Genomic DNA, 15740 nt, shown 5'->3' with positions numbered 1-15740 from the left:
GGGGGGGTGGCCTGACGCGGGCCGGGGGCACAGGGGGGTAGCTGCCCCGCTGCCGTCCTCGGTCCGCGTGCTCGCCCGCCCGGTCGCGGTCAGGTGAGGGAGCACGTGGGGCCGCCGTCCCGGGGGCCCTCCCTGTCGCCGCGCTCTTGTTGTGGAGACGGCGCCGCGCCGCGCCGGTTGCCGGGAGCCTCGGCCCCGGGAGCACGCAGAGCGGCGTGGAGACGCGGGCGGGCCCCTGACCCCGATCCCTGGGCCCCGCTGCCCCAGCCACGCCTGCACTGACAAGTGCTTTTGCGTTTCCCCAGTGCTCTGACGGAAATCTACAAGGAAACACAGTTATATAACATGTGGTCGCACTTTCGGTCCTTCTTTCAAAAGGGCACTCGCAGTCTGTTCTTAGACCCTCTTAACTCCCGAAGGGCAGCCCTGCGTCAGCCGTGGCCGCCCGCGCCTCCCTAGACTCTGGTTTTGCCCGCGAGCCGCCCCCCCATCCCTGGCTTGTCTCCCAGGTGCTCGGAACTGCGGTATGCGGCAACCGCGACCGCGAACGTGTGCGGGAAAGTAGGAGCAGGCGGCGTGCTGGCTAGAGCCCAGGGTTCTCGGGCCCACAGTGGTCTGCAGCTGTGCTCCTCCAGGACTGCAGTGGCCGGAGGGTGAGTCAGCACGGCCTGTGCGGGAAGGTGGACTCGGCTGCCGGGCGAGGTGCACAGGGTTCCCTCACAGGGCCCCGTAGACTCGCTCAGTTGCCCAGGCAGCCGTGGGCTGGGCCCGGCTCTGCCGCAGTCATGAATCCAGAGATCCGCGGAGGGAGCAGCTCAGAGGTTCCCCAGTGAGTCCAGGAGGGCTGCTCTTGGAGTTCGTCAAAGGCTTCTCTGGCCCCCCCGCGCCCCCCCCCCCGCACCCCCTTGCCCCAAGCTGTGGGGCCTGAGATCCCCGGCCCCGCTTCCTGCGCCTGTGCCCACGTTTCAGTGTGCCACCCCTACTTTGTAAACAACAAAGCAGAGGCTGTGTTTCTGCCCAGGTGTGAGCCCTAGAGCTCAGAGACACCAGGTTGTCCACCATGACCCCAGGAGGTAGACACTGAGTGCAAGACCACGGAAGTCTCCCTGTGGCCCTCAGGCATGAGCCCAAGGACCATGGTGGTAGCTGCTATACAGGCTTGTGGGGGAGGCCCTGCAGACCCCCCCACCCTGAGCCCAGGCTGTCCCTGCCTCCATGTGGAGAAGTGGGGCTGTGTGGGGCAGGAGGGCTTGGGCGCAGGGCGGGTCTGTGGCCAGGAGGGATGCGGAGGCCTGGGCAGGGCTGTGGGAGGGCTGGGCGCCTGCCCCCCCACACCCCGCCCCAGCCTGCAGCTGTTGGAGGCATCCACAAATGGAGGCTCTGTTTACCGGTGGCCATGGTCCCAGCGGGAGGGTGCGTTACTGCCAGCCAGGGGCGGCAGGCAGACACTCGTCCATGGCCTCAAAGGACCCGCAGTCAGCCTTTGTGGGCAGCCTCACCCGCCCCGGAAGGAGGGGTGCCTGCGGTGCTTCCCCCCCCCCCTCCATGTCCCCACCACGGGGAGGGAGAGCTCCTGCATGTCTCCCTAGGGCACTAGCCAGGTCCAGCCCAGCTCAGAGGGCCCAGAAAGCTGATGTCCACCCCTGGGAGTGTCCTGAGGTCACAGAAGGCGGTTTGGGGGTGGAGGACAAGCTGGAACGTATGAGCCTGCCCCCAGTCTTGCTCCCAAGAGCCCCAGAACAGGAAGCTACCTCCATTGGTGAGCAGCGAACCCCAGGCTTCAGAGGCCTGGAAGCTTGGGGGGGGTGGGCAGAGGGGAATGAGGGCTGGGAGTTCTGAGGGGAGTGGAAAGACAGGACTGTTTATGCGTTGGCCCTGAGGCTCCCCAGGTCTGTTCTTGCTGAGCATTCACTCTCCCCACACTGGGGCTGTGTGGGCAAACCTGGAGGGCCCCGGGAGGCGGTGCCAGACAAGGAGGAGGTGACTGCCTATAGCGGCACTGGAAGAGCTGGAGCAGGCCAGACTCCTACCCATGTTACCTCCACCTCTACTCTGTGGGCATGTGCCCCTCAGGGGAGGGGCGGGGGGGGCAGGAGCCCCCTGGGGGGTGCACCCCCAGCCCCAGGTGGAGGGACAGTGCTCGGCCTCTCCCTCCACCCGCTGACCTTCACAATCCTCACAGCCAAGGGGTTTGGGTGGCATGCTGGCAGGGGCTCCAGGTGCGGGCAGGACCCACCAGGAGGTGGGTCATGTAGGGAGCAGGCGAAGGGGGAGGAAGGGGCACTGGGCACCTGGTCCCCTGGGCCACGGCATCCCTGAGCCTTTGCTTACTCAGACACTGCCCTGTGCCCTGCCCATCGTGGGGGGCAGTATGGGAGTGGGGGTCTGGGGCCTCCTGGTCCTTGCTCATCCTCTCCTCAGGCCCTGGGCACCTGCAGGAACCATGAGGCTGGCTCTCGGAGGAGCTGCCGGCACCTGGCTCCCAGGGCGCACACTCAGGGGGTGGTGGGGCGTGGGAGCCAGCCACTCCTCCATCCTTCACCCAACAGTCCCAGCTATGTCCAGCCACAGATTCTTTCTGAGGAATGTCTGTATCCTCCAGACTGGCCGCCACTTGGTCCCCAGAGGCTCAGGAGGGAAACAGAGTTACAGCCTGGGACTCTGGGATTAGGTGTGTGCCCACACCCACACGGGCTGTAGAGGGTCCCAAGTGTCACCTGGGGGACAGCCGGAGCTGGTTCACCTCCAGTTCACCCTGGAGCACGATCAGGGGCCCTCTGTAGTAAGGGGAGTGCAGACCACTCACACCTGAGTCATAGCCTTGTTTATTTGCAAAGTAGGCAAACCAGGTGACTCAAGTCTTCTGCTACTGGATCCCCTGGGGTACCCAGGAGTCGGTGAAGTGGGAGTGCCCGCCCTTCACAACTGGTGGGAGGCCAGGACCTCAGGGTTCTCATAGCAGTGGGCCTCCTTGGCAGCGGCCTGAGGGGGGCTGCAGACCTTGCAAGGGCAGCAGCCGCTCACCAGGCGGTCCCAGGGCTCCAGAGAACGGAGCCAGATGGGGAGCCAGGCCCAGGACCTGAGGTGGCGGGGCAGCCAGGCTGGCCGGTGCCGCTGCAGGACATTGACCAGGACGATGAGGAGCAGAAGCCCCACCAGGGGTCCCCCGACTGCAGCCAGCACCGTGCTCCCTGCCAGGGAGAGCCCGAAGGCAGCCAGGGGCAGCAGCAGGAAGCTGAGCAGCAAATAGGCAATGGCCACCCAGCGGTAGTTGGCAGTCAGATCCCCGAAGCGCTTGGCCAGCGGAATGGGCAACCGCAGGACAGGCACCACATACCACAGCAGGATGCCAGCCAGATTGAAAAAGAAGTGGATGAGGGCAACCTAGAAGTCCAGAGGGCAGGCAGGGTTAGGAGCCCGGGTCCTAGGGCACACAGGTCCCCTTTGGCTACTCAGGACACCTGCTCTTCCTCCTCCGACCCATAGCCACCCCCTACCCCGGCAAAAAGGATACTAAGTCGGAAGCCTGTTTGAGGTCCCTGTGTTCTCAAGGGATCCCCTTAGAAGGGCAGATTCCAGCAGGGGATGGGTATGCTCCTCTAGTAGTGCCCCACTCCCCCCTCCACACACTTACGGGTGGGATCCCAGTCTAGCATCCCAGTGTGCTAGCTACATCACCAGTGGCCTCCTGGACCTGCTCTCCTGTGCTGGCTTAGCTTGCCCACACCTCATGCTTAGTGACCTCACTCCTGCATATCCACAAGTGGTCTGGCCACCCAGCCCTGGGCTCTGGCTTGGCTCCTGTGGGGAGGAGGTGCATGGCCACACATGCAGGGAACATAGCCCCCTCTGGGGGCTGCTGGCCTTGAGAAGTCGGTGTGGAAGGTGCAGTCGGAGGGCTTCCTGGAGGGGGTGGACCAGGGCCCTGCACTAAGAGGGTCTGAGTAGACAGAGAAGAGGCAAAAATCCAGGTGGGTCGTAGGGAGGGCTTGTGGGCAGAAGCTCAGCAAGATCTGGGCTTTCAGGAGCTGCACCTGTCTGGGCATCTTGGCAGAGGCAGTGGAGGAGGGAAAGCAAAAGCAGAGCCAGGACAGTGGACTGCAGCAAGGGTGACTTAGAGAGAGACTTAGCAGGGCTAAATGGGACTGAGTGTGGGCCACAGAGCTAGGGGACCAGAGGGAGGCATCCTGGGCAAGGGCAGCTGGGAGCACCCAGCACAGGTGTGGTAGGGCTTTGGCAGGAAGATGGCATGCTGTCCAGGGACCTGTTGGGTTTAGGTGCGGGTGGGGGGGTGCATCCAAGAGGTGGTGGGATAGGGGGGCTTGAGATCCCTTGAAGGAACACAGCAGCACGGGGTGGGGCTGAGGACAGGGATTCCTCAAGGGAGGTTGGGCAGGGGCTTTCAGGAAGGAAGAGCAGGCACCCCGAGGCCATAGTATCTTTGAAATGACCTGGTCCCAGGGGAGGAAGAGCAGGGCTGGGGGTCCAAAAGATGTCCACAGGATCCCCAGGGTTCCAGGAGGTGGGGCTGCAGGTCTGACCTGGCAGCCAGATGTGGGTCCCAGGACAGCGAGTGCCAACCAGGCTGCAGAGCTGGACAGGAGGGGGCTGAGCCCAGGGAGAAGCCACAGGCCTGGGGTGGAGCGGGAAGGCCGGAGGGCAGGGAGAGGTGAGGGAGGGTGGTACCTGGAGCGCACTGAGCAGCATGTCCGCAGGACTGGCCAGGGCAGCCAGCAGGGCTGTGGTGGTGGTGCCAATGTTGGAGCCCAGGAAGAGGGGGTAGGCCCGCTCCAAGCTGATCACACCAACCCCTGCAGGAGCCGGGGGTCTCCACCAGGGCCAAGTCCTCATCCCCCGCCCCAGGGCCCTGGGGGCCCCCTCTGCACTCACCCATGAGTGGCACGATCGCAGCGGTGAAGACGCTGCTGCTCTGGAGCACGAACGTCAGGCCGGCACCCACGAGGATGGCCAGGTAGCCGCTGAGCCAGCTGAACGGGAAGGGGAAGTCTGCAGGGCGGGGGAGGGTTGGATCACCCTCTGCCCGCTCCCCCTCCCCGCCTTCACCCCCAGGTCCCCAGTCTGGCCGCACCAGCGTTGATGACCTTCCTCACAGCCTGGGCGACGCGGCCGCGCAGCACAGAGTTGAGCAGCTTGACGATAAGGACGAGGCAGGTGCAGAGCAGGAGCAGGGAGGCGGCCAGCAAGATGAAGCCCACAGCCAGGTCTGTGAGCTCAGTCCCCACAAACAGGTGGTGGCCTGGGGGCGGGGCGGGGCCAGTGAGCCGGGGGCGGAGCGGGGGTGGGAGGGGTGAGCCCAGGGCGTGGCTGAGGGAGGGGCGGGGCCTCACAGGGCAGCTGCTCCACCACCGTAGAGCTGTTGCTCTCGGGGCAAGGGCCGGAGATGGTCGCTCCACAGTCGCTGCTGTTCCCCGAAGTCTGGGGAGGCAGGGCAGGCTCAGGATGGGCTCAGAGCCGGCGGCACGAGTAATTCCGCAGGTCAGAGATCGGGGGTCAGAGGCACCTCACCATCACCTCCCGGGTGCCGCACCATCGCTTAATGAGACTGCCGTTGGTGGCGTTGCCTGAGGCACTGCTTGCAATCATATCAGTGTCCAGCTGGGGGACAGAGAGATCGTGACCATGTACTGGACCCTCAGGGCTCGGTTGGGACTCTGATGCCCACAGCCCAGCCCACTATGCCCTCCGCCCTGGGCTCAGGGTAGAACCTGGGGTACTACCTCCGCCCCACTCCCACCGTGCTCGGAGTGCAAAGGGCCTCTGGAGGGCAGCAGCCTTCCTCACCTGCACGATGAGGTGTGTGAGAGGCTTTGTCAGCACCTTGAGGATGTCGGGTGCCTGACCCCCGGGCTCCAGGCTGGTGGCACCCAGAGCCAGAGCGCTGAGCCTCTCCAGCAGGGCTGTGGCGCTCTCTAGGGGCAGCAGGATCAGCACGGTGAGCCAGTTGAAGATGCTGTGTACGGCCGAGCCACCAAAGGCCCTGCCGCGTGGAGCAGAGTGGTTAGTGGCCCCAGCTGTGGCCTCACTTGCAGCCCCTGGCCCTCCCCTCCCCCCACTCACCTCCGAAACTCATCCCGGTCCCCTGACTGTGCCATCGAGACGAGGGTGCTGGTGATGGAAGTGCCCACGTTGACGCCCATTATGATGGGCACACAGGCCTGGACAGTAAGCACTGTAGGGGTGCTGCATCAGCCTCTTGTGTTCTGCCCACCCACCACCACCAGCCCGGGATGGGAGGGAGGGCACTCACACTTGGAGGCCACCATGCTGACCACGATGGAGGAGGATGTGCTAGAGCTCTGCACGAGAACTGTGACCAGCACACCAATGACCAGTCCAGCCACAGGGTTGGACAGCACCACGTTGTCCTTAAAGATGTCTCCAGCCATTTTGCCTGTGTCCACAGGAGGTTCACTGAGGCTGTGCAGGGCTGGCTGCCCGCCCCACCCCCAGACCCTTGGGCACTCACTGCTCAGCAGCTGGAAGGCGGAGCTGAGGATGTCCAGGGAGCAGATGAAAAGATAGAGGTTGCCTAGGAGCCCACAGGCCTTGAGGAAGCCAATGACCACCCGGAGTACCCTGCCGGCCACGCTGAGCTCTGAGAACACAGGGCAGGGCTGTGCTTAGCCAGCCCTCACCCAGCCCTGCCCTGCCTGGTACCCCTCGAAGTCCTGTTCCTGTCTCCCTCCAGGGCAGGGTCTGGGTCAGCCTCCTTGTCCCCCATGGCGGGCTCTGGGTCCCTCCTCTGTTCCTTTGTAGAAAATGGCCCAGCAGACCGCCCCTAGGACCTCCCAGAAACCTAATGATCATTAGGAGGGAGGAGGAGGAGCAGAGTGGGTGGGGTGGCTCTCATCTCCAGACAGGGCAGGCAGCTGAGCTGAAGGACCAGGGCCCCTGAGGGGGTGGCCTGTGGAGTAGGTTTCTATGTAGCCTGTGGAGGCAAACCTCTTCCCTTCTGTCCCTCCCCAAGGACCATCTCCACACTCAGACCGTGGGGAGTTGGAGCCCTGTTCACTCAGTTACCCAGCACCTCCAAACCTACCTTTCCAGGATTGGCCAGTGTCCTTTGGCTGAGGGAGGCCCCAGGGGTCCATTTCCCCCTCTTCCAAGACTGGGGCAGAACCGGAGGTCCCTGCACAAGCCAAGGTGAAGTAGGGCCAAGGATACTCCCAGGTGGGGGCCAAAGGGGGTGGAGGGGCCTATGGTATAGGGGCTTGGGGCAAGAGGCAGAAACAGGGAACAGAGAAGAAGGGGGCCTCCAGCTTGTCTGGCCCTGACCAGAATCATCACAAGCCGCCCTGGGCTCTGCAGGAACCCCTCCCCACTTAAATGGGTCAATGGATCAGGGGCTGGATAGGTAGGCAGAGGGGCAGGCTGAGGCCTGCTGCCCTGGGGCTCCTGGTACCTGCATTTCCCAGACTCCGGTCCACCAGGCCAACTGTGTCCAGAGTATGGGAGGGGACCTGGCCACCCGTGAGGGAATTCGGCATGGATTTCTGGCAGGGACAGACCCAGACCCAAGCCTGGATCTGGTGGGGGGAAAGTCAGGTCAGACGTGTGTCCTCCTGCTGCCCCGCCAGGTCCTGGGGTCCTCTAACCTGAGATCTGTCTTTCCTCCCCACTCCCTGCTGGCCTTGGTGACTTCCTGCCTCCTCCATGTACAGGGGGATGGTCACAGTAACCTCAGGCAGTTGTCAGGCGAGCCCAGTCCAATTTCGGGGAGCAGAATCGAGGGGGCCCTGGCTCCCTGGCTCCCTCGCTGGTCCTGGCTGGAAGAAGACTTGGTGGGTGGCCCAGGGCACAGGGTGCTGGGTGCCGGAAGTGGTTAGGTGCTGGGAACCCAGGGAGCTTCCTATCAGGTGTCATCAGGGACACTGCAGATGGTCCCAGTTTAGACTTTGGCATTTGATACCAAACGGTGACGTTTCCCCTTGATAAGGGCCACACCCCCAGTGATGGGGGCAGGGCAAGGGGCTTGGGTGCCCCCACCCCAGCTCTCTTCAACCCTCTGGGTCTAGTCTTCTCCCCCAGTTCCCTCTCAGTCCCCAGGGTCCAGGGCCCAGGTCACCCCTCCCTCCTGATTTTCATTCTCAGCTTGGGGAGGCTCAGGGTGGGGCCTGCGCCCTGCGCCAGGAGGTCACCCAGCCCTGGTCCTGGTGTCCCCGGGCCCCCACCTGGTTCTAGAAGCTCCTACCTGTGAGGGGAGTAAGGGGGCGCCTGCGGGGAGGAGACACAGGGCGGAAGCAAGTGCCGGTCAAAGATCTGCTGGGCACACACATGACCTGCTGTGCTCTGGGCCCCATTAATGTTTACCCAGGAGCGGAGGCCCCAGAGGGGTACCTGTACAGCCCTAGGTGCTGCTATTGCCTGGGGCCAGGGCTCCAGGGCCCCAGCCCAGCCCTCTTACAGTGGGGTTTCTCCTTGGATGGGCCCTGAGCCAGGCCAGGTGTGTTGCAGGGCTGGGCTCAGGCTCTGCGTGCACGACTTCCACCAGCAGACACTGCACACTGCCTACCTGGGGCGAGGTGGGGCAGGATGCTGGGGCCCTGGCAGCTTGGCCTGGAGGCCTCTCGGGAAGTTGACCCCGAGTTCTGCAGACCTCACTGTGGTGGTCCCTACCTCATCAGATAGTGGGAGGGAAGCCCTTTGCACCAGGTGGGTGGGAAGGGCCCCAGCTCGGGGTCATCCAGTTCAGATCCGGGTTCAGTGCAGGGCTGGGCCCGGCAGAGCTCCCAGCAGCTTCAGCCTCAGTGCTGGGTAGTAACAGTGGAGGGTGTTGCACTTCCATCTGCAAGTTGGGCAGATGGGGTGGGGGCAGGGTGTCAGGAACCATCCCCAGGTCACAGTGCTGCCTGGCCCACTGCCCACCCTACCTGGATTGGCAGACCTAGCCCGTCTTGTCCACTCCCACAGGAGAATGATCCCGACCGGCCCATGGTTCATGGGTGCCTCAGGGTCAGTCCCTTCCTGCTGCTCTGCTGCACATGCTCCTTCCCCTCCCCCTTGGGCCTGGTCTCCCCAGGGGGCCTGCTGGCCATAGCACCCTGGGCCAGATGCTGCCCACCAATCGCTGTATGCCTGGGGGACTTTGCCCCAGAGAAGGAGGAGGTTTCTGAGTGTCCTCTCAGCAAATTTTCTTGTCCCTCCCCATCCTGCTCCCACTGCCCAGGGCAGGCCCAGCAGTCCCTCCCAGAGGCTCCTGAGTGGCCATGTGACAGCTCTTCCCTGGATGGGGATGGGGATGTTGCCACCTGAGTTGGGGGAGTGTCTGTGTCCATAGCCTCCAGCACCTGCTATGGCCCTTCTGAAGGGTCTGTGTGGGGGTCACCACGAGGCAGAAGGAAGGTGATGGCCAGGAAAAGGCTGAATGTGGGAGCAGCTCTACTGAGTGACCATGGTGGGTCCCCACCTTCTCTGGGCCTAGAGCTAGCCCCAGACAGGGCCCTCTCCTTGGGCACCTGTCATAGCAGGGACTTTGTGCCTGCAGAAGACCCTCCCGGAACAGTGCCCAACACATAGTTGGCACTCAGCGGGCTCTGTTGAACAGATGAACTTTGCAGGTACTCTTTGCCAGCCAAGGATGGAGGAAATGGTTCTGTCTCTGCTCTGGCTCACACCTCTGGGACCTTCTATAAGGAAGAGGAGATGGGTTCCAGCATGACCAGGCACAGACTTGGCCAGGCCCTGACCTGTGGAGGCATCCTCTGGGCTGAGTTCTGGCCTGGGCTGGGCTTGCAGGTGGCTCTGACAGCAGCACCCTCACCCTGCATGTGCTCAGGCTAGCTTGAGGCCCTAGAATCCTGGCCAAGATAAGCAGGAGGCCACCCTCTTCTCCCAGAGCCTCACAGTGCTGTGGGCACAGCCCCTCACTTAGACTGCAGTCTGGGGGATCCGTGTAGGGCAGCCCGCAGGATGCTCGGTCCCCGGGCTTTGTGGGGCTGGTGGTGCCACAGTCCGAGGTTCCCAGGCAGGCACACTGTGGGCCGCAGTCGTATGGGCAGGACTCAGACCTCAGGACTGCCAGGGGCACCCCAGCAGAGGCTCCTGCAGCCACTGCAGCAGCCCCAGGATGAGGGGAAGTGGGGCTGGGTGCCCAGGGAGGGACAGAGCCTGGTTGGCTGCTGAGTGACGGCAGTGTTGCCTTTGGGGGGCACCCGGGGCTCCTCACGGGACGGCTCCCACTCAGCCTTCACAGCCAGGAAGGCGGCCAGGTCGAGGTCCAGCATGGCCACCCCTCCACGGGGTGTGGGGGTGCTCTGGCGGCACTGGGGGCAGGGGATCCAGCGCTGCTCCTGGGCTGGAGCGTCAAGCTGCCTCACGCACGCCTGGCAGAAGGTGTGGCCACAGTAGAGTCTGCGTGGCAGGTGCCCGGTGAGGTCGTAGGCTGAGTAGCAGATGATGCAGTCACCCCGCCGGGAGCTGGCAGCAGTCCCTTCCTCAGAGACCTGGGGACTCTCTGGCTGCAGCATCCTGGGGAAGGTGTGCAGGGGAGTTGCGGCCCACCTCACCTGCCTCGAGATCTACCTCGCGTGGTTGGGCTGTGACACCGGGAGTCTGCCCCAGAGCATGGGGTCCTGGGCCTCGGCAGAACCGGGGGTGAGGGGGTGGCCGGCGGGGCCCCAGACACCAGGGTCTGGGCACAGCCCAGGGTTCCATGGCTGCTGGCTGGCCAGCAGCCTGTCCTGCCATTTGGTCCCTCTCTATGGCCCTCCTGCTCCACTCCTCGCCCTCCCATACCCTAGCCTGCCTAAGCCCCAGGCCGCTCTTACCTGCATTCGCTCTGCCGGGCAGCTCTGCCCAGCCAGAGGATGTCCTGGGTGGAGGGGGACCCAGGGCGCCCTGCGGCTCCCACCCTGGGGCTCGCATTACTAGTCGACAGGGAGGCAGGTGGTGGCTGCAGGCAGGTGTGGGTTCCCCTTTCAGCCACAAAGCACTTGCAACTGGATCCACTAGCACCATCAACCCAGTAGGAGATAAGGCGCCCCCCACCCCACCCCCCTTCCCCAGGCCAGCTTCAGCAGTCCCCCTCCAGGCCTGGCTTCACAGCTCACCTTGGTCCCTCTCCTGGCCTCGGGAGCCAGCCAGACCCACCTCCGACTCTGATAATCCCTCCACTTTGCACTAGGAAAGCCTCTGGCTTTGAACCAGGAGATGCTTCTTCAGCTCTCAGCTCAAGTGTAGCCCCCTCCAGGTAATCTGCCAGGACCCTCACAGGCTCAGAGCCCTGGGGCGGGGGTCCTGCTCTTCCAAAGCTCCCTCACAGTGCATGTGTGTGTCCACAGCACCTTCCTATTGCCTGGTCTGGGTCTGTCAGGCCCCCGTTACAGGGCAGCGGCCTGCTCCACAGGGCCCCAAGGAGGTGCTCAAGCACAGGTATGGGAACCTCCATGCACACACAAGGATCACCCAGAAGCTCCCAGGGGCACACTGTGGCTATCCCTGGTGGCCCCCACTAGAGGCCGCCTCCCCCTAGCATCTGCCTGGCTGTGGTCCCTGAGCTGGCAAGGTGACTGTGACTGTGGGCACAGCAGAATGGGGTGTATCAAGAATGGTCAGGACAGATGGGATTGGCGGGGAGGGAGCCCAGAACCAGAGGGGCTCCTCCTTAGTCCTACTACCGTGCTGTCAGCAGCCTCCCTGACCAGTTGAACAAGCTTTTTGTGGCTGGCCTGGGTGGGGTCATCCTCTGGTGGAGGCAGGCCATGGGGCAGGGGCCAGGAGCATGGCACTCCTGAGTCCCTGCACAGTCAGGCCAATGACGTATCCACCCACGGCCAGAGACAGGACAGTCACCCTGGGTCAGGGGAGGGCTGGCACCAGGACCCATCCATCTTGCAGGGGCAGCTCAGTTTCCTTGTCTGGCTGTCTCTGCCTGGCCCTGGAAACGTCAGAGTGCCCAGCGCAGGCCTTACTGGTCACTCCTTGCCCTGGCATTCCAGCCTCACCCTAGCAGTGAGGCAATGCCAGCCTCACGCAGCTTAGCTCCCCACACATCCCACCAAGGCAAGCATGTTACACTGCTCAGATAAACGGGAGATCTGTCCTCCAAGGGGCAGCACTGGCCAGCTCCTTTTCTGCTCACCTCATTCAGGAGGTCCAGGCCCTGGAGGCAGGACAGCAGATGAGCAGCATGGCATGGGGGCCACACCGCAGATGTTTAGGAATTGGGCATTTCATGAGGAACCAGAAAAACACCCCGGCTGGGGTAGGGCGGTGACTCACGGATGGGCAGGGCCTGGTCCTGGCTGCCTGGGATCCTACTCACAGAAACTTGCCAGAGCCAGTCCCACCCGCCTGGTCCTGCCAACGTGATGGTCCTCCTGGTGGCCCTCTTGGGGCTCCACTCCCCACACCCCGGTTCTATGCTTAGCATCCTCCTACTGTCTGACCCAAGGCCTGACCTGTCTCCCCACCCTGGCCTGAGTCCTAGGGAATGCAAGAGCTTGAACCCAGGCCTGGCTGGGTCAGGGCAGGGGACACGCTCCCACCCTCCCATCCAGCCTCTGAGTGGATCTGAGAGCTGCAACACAGAATGTCCCAAGGAGTGCCTTCCCCACCCCGAATGTCCCACAGAGGCCGAGGCCTGTGATATGGTCCAGCCCAGGACCCTCTTCAAGGCGGCAGTGTAAAGAAGAATAACCAGAACATAGCTCACTGCTTTATTGCCTGGGCCGTGGGCCTCCAGGGAGGCAAAGGGGGGTATCCCCAGGGCTGCCACCACAGCAGGTGTCCCGCCTCTCTGGCAAGGTGCCGGAGCCGGGTTGTTGGCCTTCTTGCCAGGTAGCTGCTCCTGTCCGGGGTGGGAAGTGTCCAACACCCATGGCAATGGTCCAGTGGCTGCCCCAAGTACGTGGGCACTGGTGTGGCTGCTGGGTTAGGAGATGATGCAGCAGCAGCTGTGGCAGCGGCAGAAGCGAGGGCAATGACAGCAAGAGCAGCAAGGACAGCAGCAGCAGTGGTGGGCGATGTCATCCCTGCGCCCCATGGGGGGCCGGCCAGCATAGGTCAGTCCTGCTGGGTGCTGCCCACTACCATAAGGGTTGCCGGGCTGCAGCCAGGCCTGTTGGCCCTGGGTCTGGGTTGCCCCCTTGGCACCCTTGGCATCCTTGCTCCCTGGGGCCTCCTCAGTGGGCTGCAGGAGCCGGGTGGGCTCTGAGGGGCAGGACCCTGCAGGTAGAGGCTGTGACTCCCAGGAAGAGGGAGCCGCCTCCAGCTGCTGCCCCAGGTCTGGCCGCAGGTGAGCCCGGGGGATGCTGACCTGGGCATACGGGTTCTTGACGACCATCTCATGTGGGTCCATGGCCCAGCCTGGCAGGGGCAGGCAGAGGAGACAATATTTGTTCAGTGGAGGGGTCAGCCTTAGCCAAAGACAGTGTCCACCCCGCAAAAAGCCAGGCTGCGGAGATACCAGAGTATCCCGGGCCTGTGTGTCAATGTGTGTGTGTGTGTGTGCATGCGCGCGCGAGTGCACACACACGGGCATGGGGCAGGGGAGCTGAGTATGAGGGCCAATGTCTCCCAGATGCCCTTCCTGCATGGCAGGACCCTGTGATGGTACTGGGAAGGGGGTGGGAGGCCGGGAGATGCAGCTGGGCTTGCCCACGGCTGAGCCCCAGTGTAGGGAAGGTCCTCAGCCCCAGACCCACCTGGAGTGGTGATGGCAGCAGTCTACCCTCTCGTCCTGTGTCCTGTGGGCCGGGTCCCAGTGCCTATGAGGCAAGCAACTGGCAGCTGCCTTTTTCCCTCCTGGGGAGGGGCGGGGCCCTGGGGCGGAGCTCCAAGATGGGGTTCCGGGGATCCCAGGAGGCCCTGGCTCTTCCAGCACAAGTGGGTGGTGGCCCCAGCGGGGGCTCCAAGGGGCCCTGACATCCTGGGTGACTCAGCCTCTAAGCATGTGGAGCCCGACGTCAGCCCTCCACAGACCTGCAGCTGGCAGGAGGGAATAGGCAAGCCTGACCTCAGCCTCAGAGGGGAGGCCTGCAGGGGGTCTGGAGAACCCTAGCCATCACTCACACACCTCGGAGCCCCTGCTGGGGCAGAGGGCAGAGGGCCTCACTTGAAGCAACAGCCTCCAGCCAGCAGACACAGATGGTGGTGGTGTGGGAGCACAGGCTGCCTGGAGGTTTGCAGTTTCTTAACTGATAAAAAACGTTTGATTCACACACCTTTTGTTACAACTCATCTTACAATTGGCAACGACAGGGGCTTCACTGGTTCATTTCTGAAACAGCAGTTTCCATCTCCGGTGGGCTGGGAGACAAACTCCCCACCCCACCAGACTCTTTTTCTTTGGAATGCGCACCTATTCTCACCTTCATCTAGCACCTGCCACACAGGGTGGCCATGTGCTGGGTGACAACGCATGCTGAGCGCTCGGGTCTGGGCCTGGCACTGGTGATCTTCCCCCAGAGCCATCTAGGCAGTAGAGTGGGGCTGGGACCTGCACCCCCAGGATTTGTCACCCCAGGGAACCCCCAGGAAGGGCGGGATCAAATCACCCCAGAGGCCATGGTGACCGGGGTGGCCCGCACGAGGCCAGTCAGACCGGTCCGGACACGAATTCTACCGATGTGGCACCGGGTGTGGAGGGGGCCCGGGACCCGGGACTTCGCAGGTATATGACAGATGCTCATTGCGCAGGCTCAAAAAGCCCCGCCCACTGCCCCGGCAGACTCCGCCCCTTGCTGCGAGGCGGAGGCTGGCGCATGCGCGCAACACGCCTGGGGGGCAGCCGGTGAGAACTTTATTCCCCAGAAGCCCCCGCGCTCGAAGGTTTCTCCAAAGACCCGGTTTGGGGTCTGCTGGCCTTGGACGGTCCAAAACTCAGCCTGGACAGCGCAGCAATGACCCGCGGGGCTCCGGCCCCGGCGGCGCGGGCTCGGGCGGGCTCGGGGAGGTGGGCCCTCGCGGGGCAGGACCTCAGGGCTAGGGGCGGGGCCTCAGGGCTAGGGGCGGGGGCCTCAGGGCCAGGGGCGGGGCCTGATGGCTGGTTCCTTCTGCGGTGCGCGGCCCGCGGGTCGGTGGGAAGTTGAGCAGAACCTGAGGCCGGGGCCAGGCCCCTAGCCCTCCTCTGGCTGGGGCTCTCTCGGTTGCTCTACCTTCACGCCAGACCCCATAAGGCCCTCGCTGCCCATCCTGCCAGGCACCCACTCACCTGCACACCCCACACCCGCTGTCTCTAAATGGCTTTGGAAACTGAGACCCCCGGCACACCAGCCTGAGGTCACAGAGCTGCAAAGTTAGGCCCTCTGCCTCAGTTCACTCCTCCGGTCTGTTTTGCCCATGTGTTCTTCCTCACCAGGAATAGTGACCTCTCTGGGCTCTGCTGCCCGGAAGGACCAGGTGCAGGTGGGCCTGGACAGAGATGGGCTGTGGCCAGACTCTTGGACACACGGTCAGGCGTAGGGCCCAGTGCTTGGTCATGGGAGTGCTAGCATGCACTGGAGCAGCACAGGGGGTGGCACTTGCCCGGCCCCTGCGGCTGAGGTCCCTGCCCAAATAGTTGCCAACATGTTCTCTGCCTCCTCTCTCACCTGAGGCTCCCCCACAGGCAGAGGGTATGTTCCTGGGAGGGGGGGGTCAGGGAAGCCCGGCTTGAGGAGGAAACAGAAAGGAATGGGGCCTCTCTGCTGGGTGGGGTCAGATTAGCACCAAATGTGTGACAGCAGGGCACGTGCTGACCTGATGGGATGCCGGAAAGGGTCACCCCACCCTGGGCAGGT

At 63.7% G+C, this 15740-nt stretch overlaps 3 protein-coding genes across 9 annotated transcripts; all 3 read right to left on the bottom strand.

The window, feature by feature from the left end:
• Positions 1 to 2807: 2807 nt before the first annotated feature.
• SLC34A3 (solute carrier family 34 member 3) lies at positions 2808 to 9009 on the bottom strand. Of its 6 annotated transcripts, XM_041723774.1 has the most exons (14): positions 8213 to 8271; positions 7701 to 7787; positions 7424 to 7547; positions 7061 to 7150; positions 6488 to 6616; positions 6269 to 6412; positions 6079 to 6190; positions 5803 to 5998; positions 5527 to 5616; positions 5349 to 5436; positions 5090 to 5257; positions 4891 to 5007; positions 4687 to 4811; positions 2808 to 3384 (listed from the first exon to the last, which is right to left on the bottom strand). In XM_041723774.1, the coding sequence occupies exons 3-14, from the start codon at positions 7506 to 7508 to the stop codon at positions 2920 to 2922; spliced, it is 1809 nt and encodes a 602-aa protein (XP_041579708.1). In that variant the 5' UTR covers positions 7509 to 7547; positions 7701 to 7787; positions 8213 to 8271; the 3' UTR covers positions 2808 to 2919. The 6 variants fall into 6 exon arrangements, with proteins under 6 accessions (XP_041579708.1, XP_041579705.1, XP_041579707.1 ...); XM_041723771.1 differs by lacking the exons at positions 7701 to 7787; positions 8213 to 8271 and adding an exon at positions 8892 to 9009; XM_041723773.1 differs by lacking the exon at positions 7701 to 7787 and having other exon boundaries at positions 8213 to 8321.
• A 1013-nt stretch (positions 9010 to 10022) lies between these two features.
• RNF224 (ring finger protein 224) lies at positions 10023 to 12570 on the bottom strand. The gene has a single exon (XM_041725238.1). It carries the CDS (start codon positions 10485 to 10487, stop codon positions 10023 to 10025), a length of 465 nt encoding a protein of 154 aa, XP_041581172.1. The 5' UTR covers positions 10488 to 12570.
• A 94-nt stretch (positions 12571 to 12664) lies between these two features.
• On the bottom strand, positions 12665 to 14381 carry CYSRT1 (cysteine rich tail 1). 2 transcript variants are annotated; one of them, XM_041723841.1, is made up of 3 exons: positions 14036 to 14381; positions 13665 to 13947; positions 12665 to 13326 (listed from the first exon to the last, which is right to left on the bottom strand). In XM_041723841.1, the coding sequence occupies exon 3, from the start codon at positions 13316 to 13318 to the stop codon at positions 12893 to 12895; it is 426 nt and encodes a 141-aa protein (XP_041579775.1). In that variant the 5' UTR covers positions 13319 to 13326; positions 13665 to 13947; positions 14036 to 14381; the 3' UTR covers positions 12665 to 12892. The 2 variants fall into 2 exon arrangements, with proteins under 2 accessions (XP_041579775.1, XP_041579774.1); XM_041723840.1 differs by having other exon boundaries at positions 12665 to 13947.
• Between the last annotated feature and the right edge of the window lie 1359 nt (positions 14382 to 15740).

Source organism: Vulpes lagopus, chromosome 12, assembly GCF_018345385.1.
Source record: "Vulpes lagopus strain Blue_001 chromosome 12, ASM1834538v1, whole genome shotgun sequence".
Classification (NCBI taxonomy): domain Eukaryota; kingdom Metazoa; phylum Chordata; class Mammalia; order Carnivora; family Canidae; genus Vulpes; species Vulpes lagopus.
This window is presented reverse-complemented; position numbering and strand designations above follow the sequence as displayed.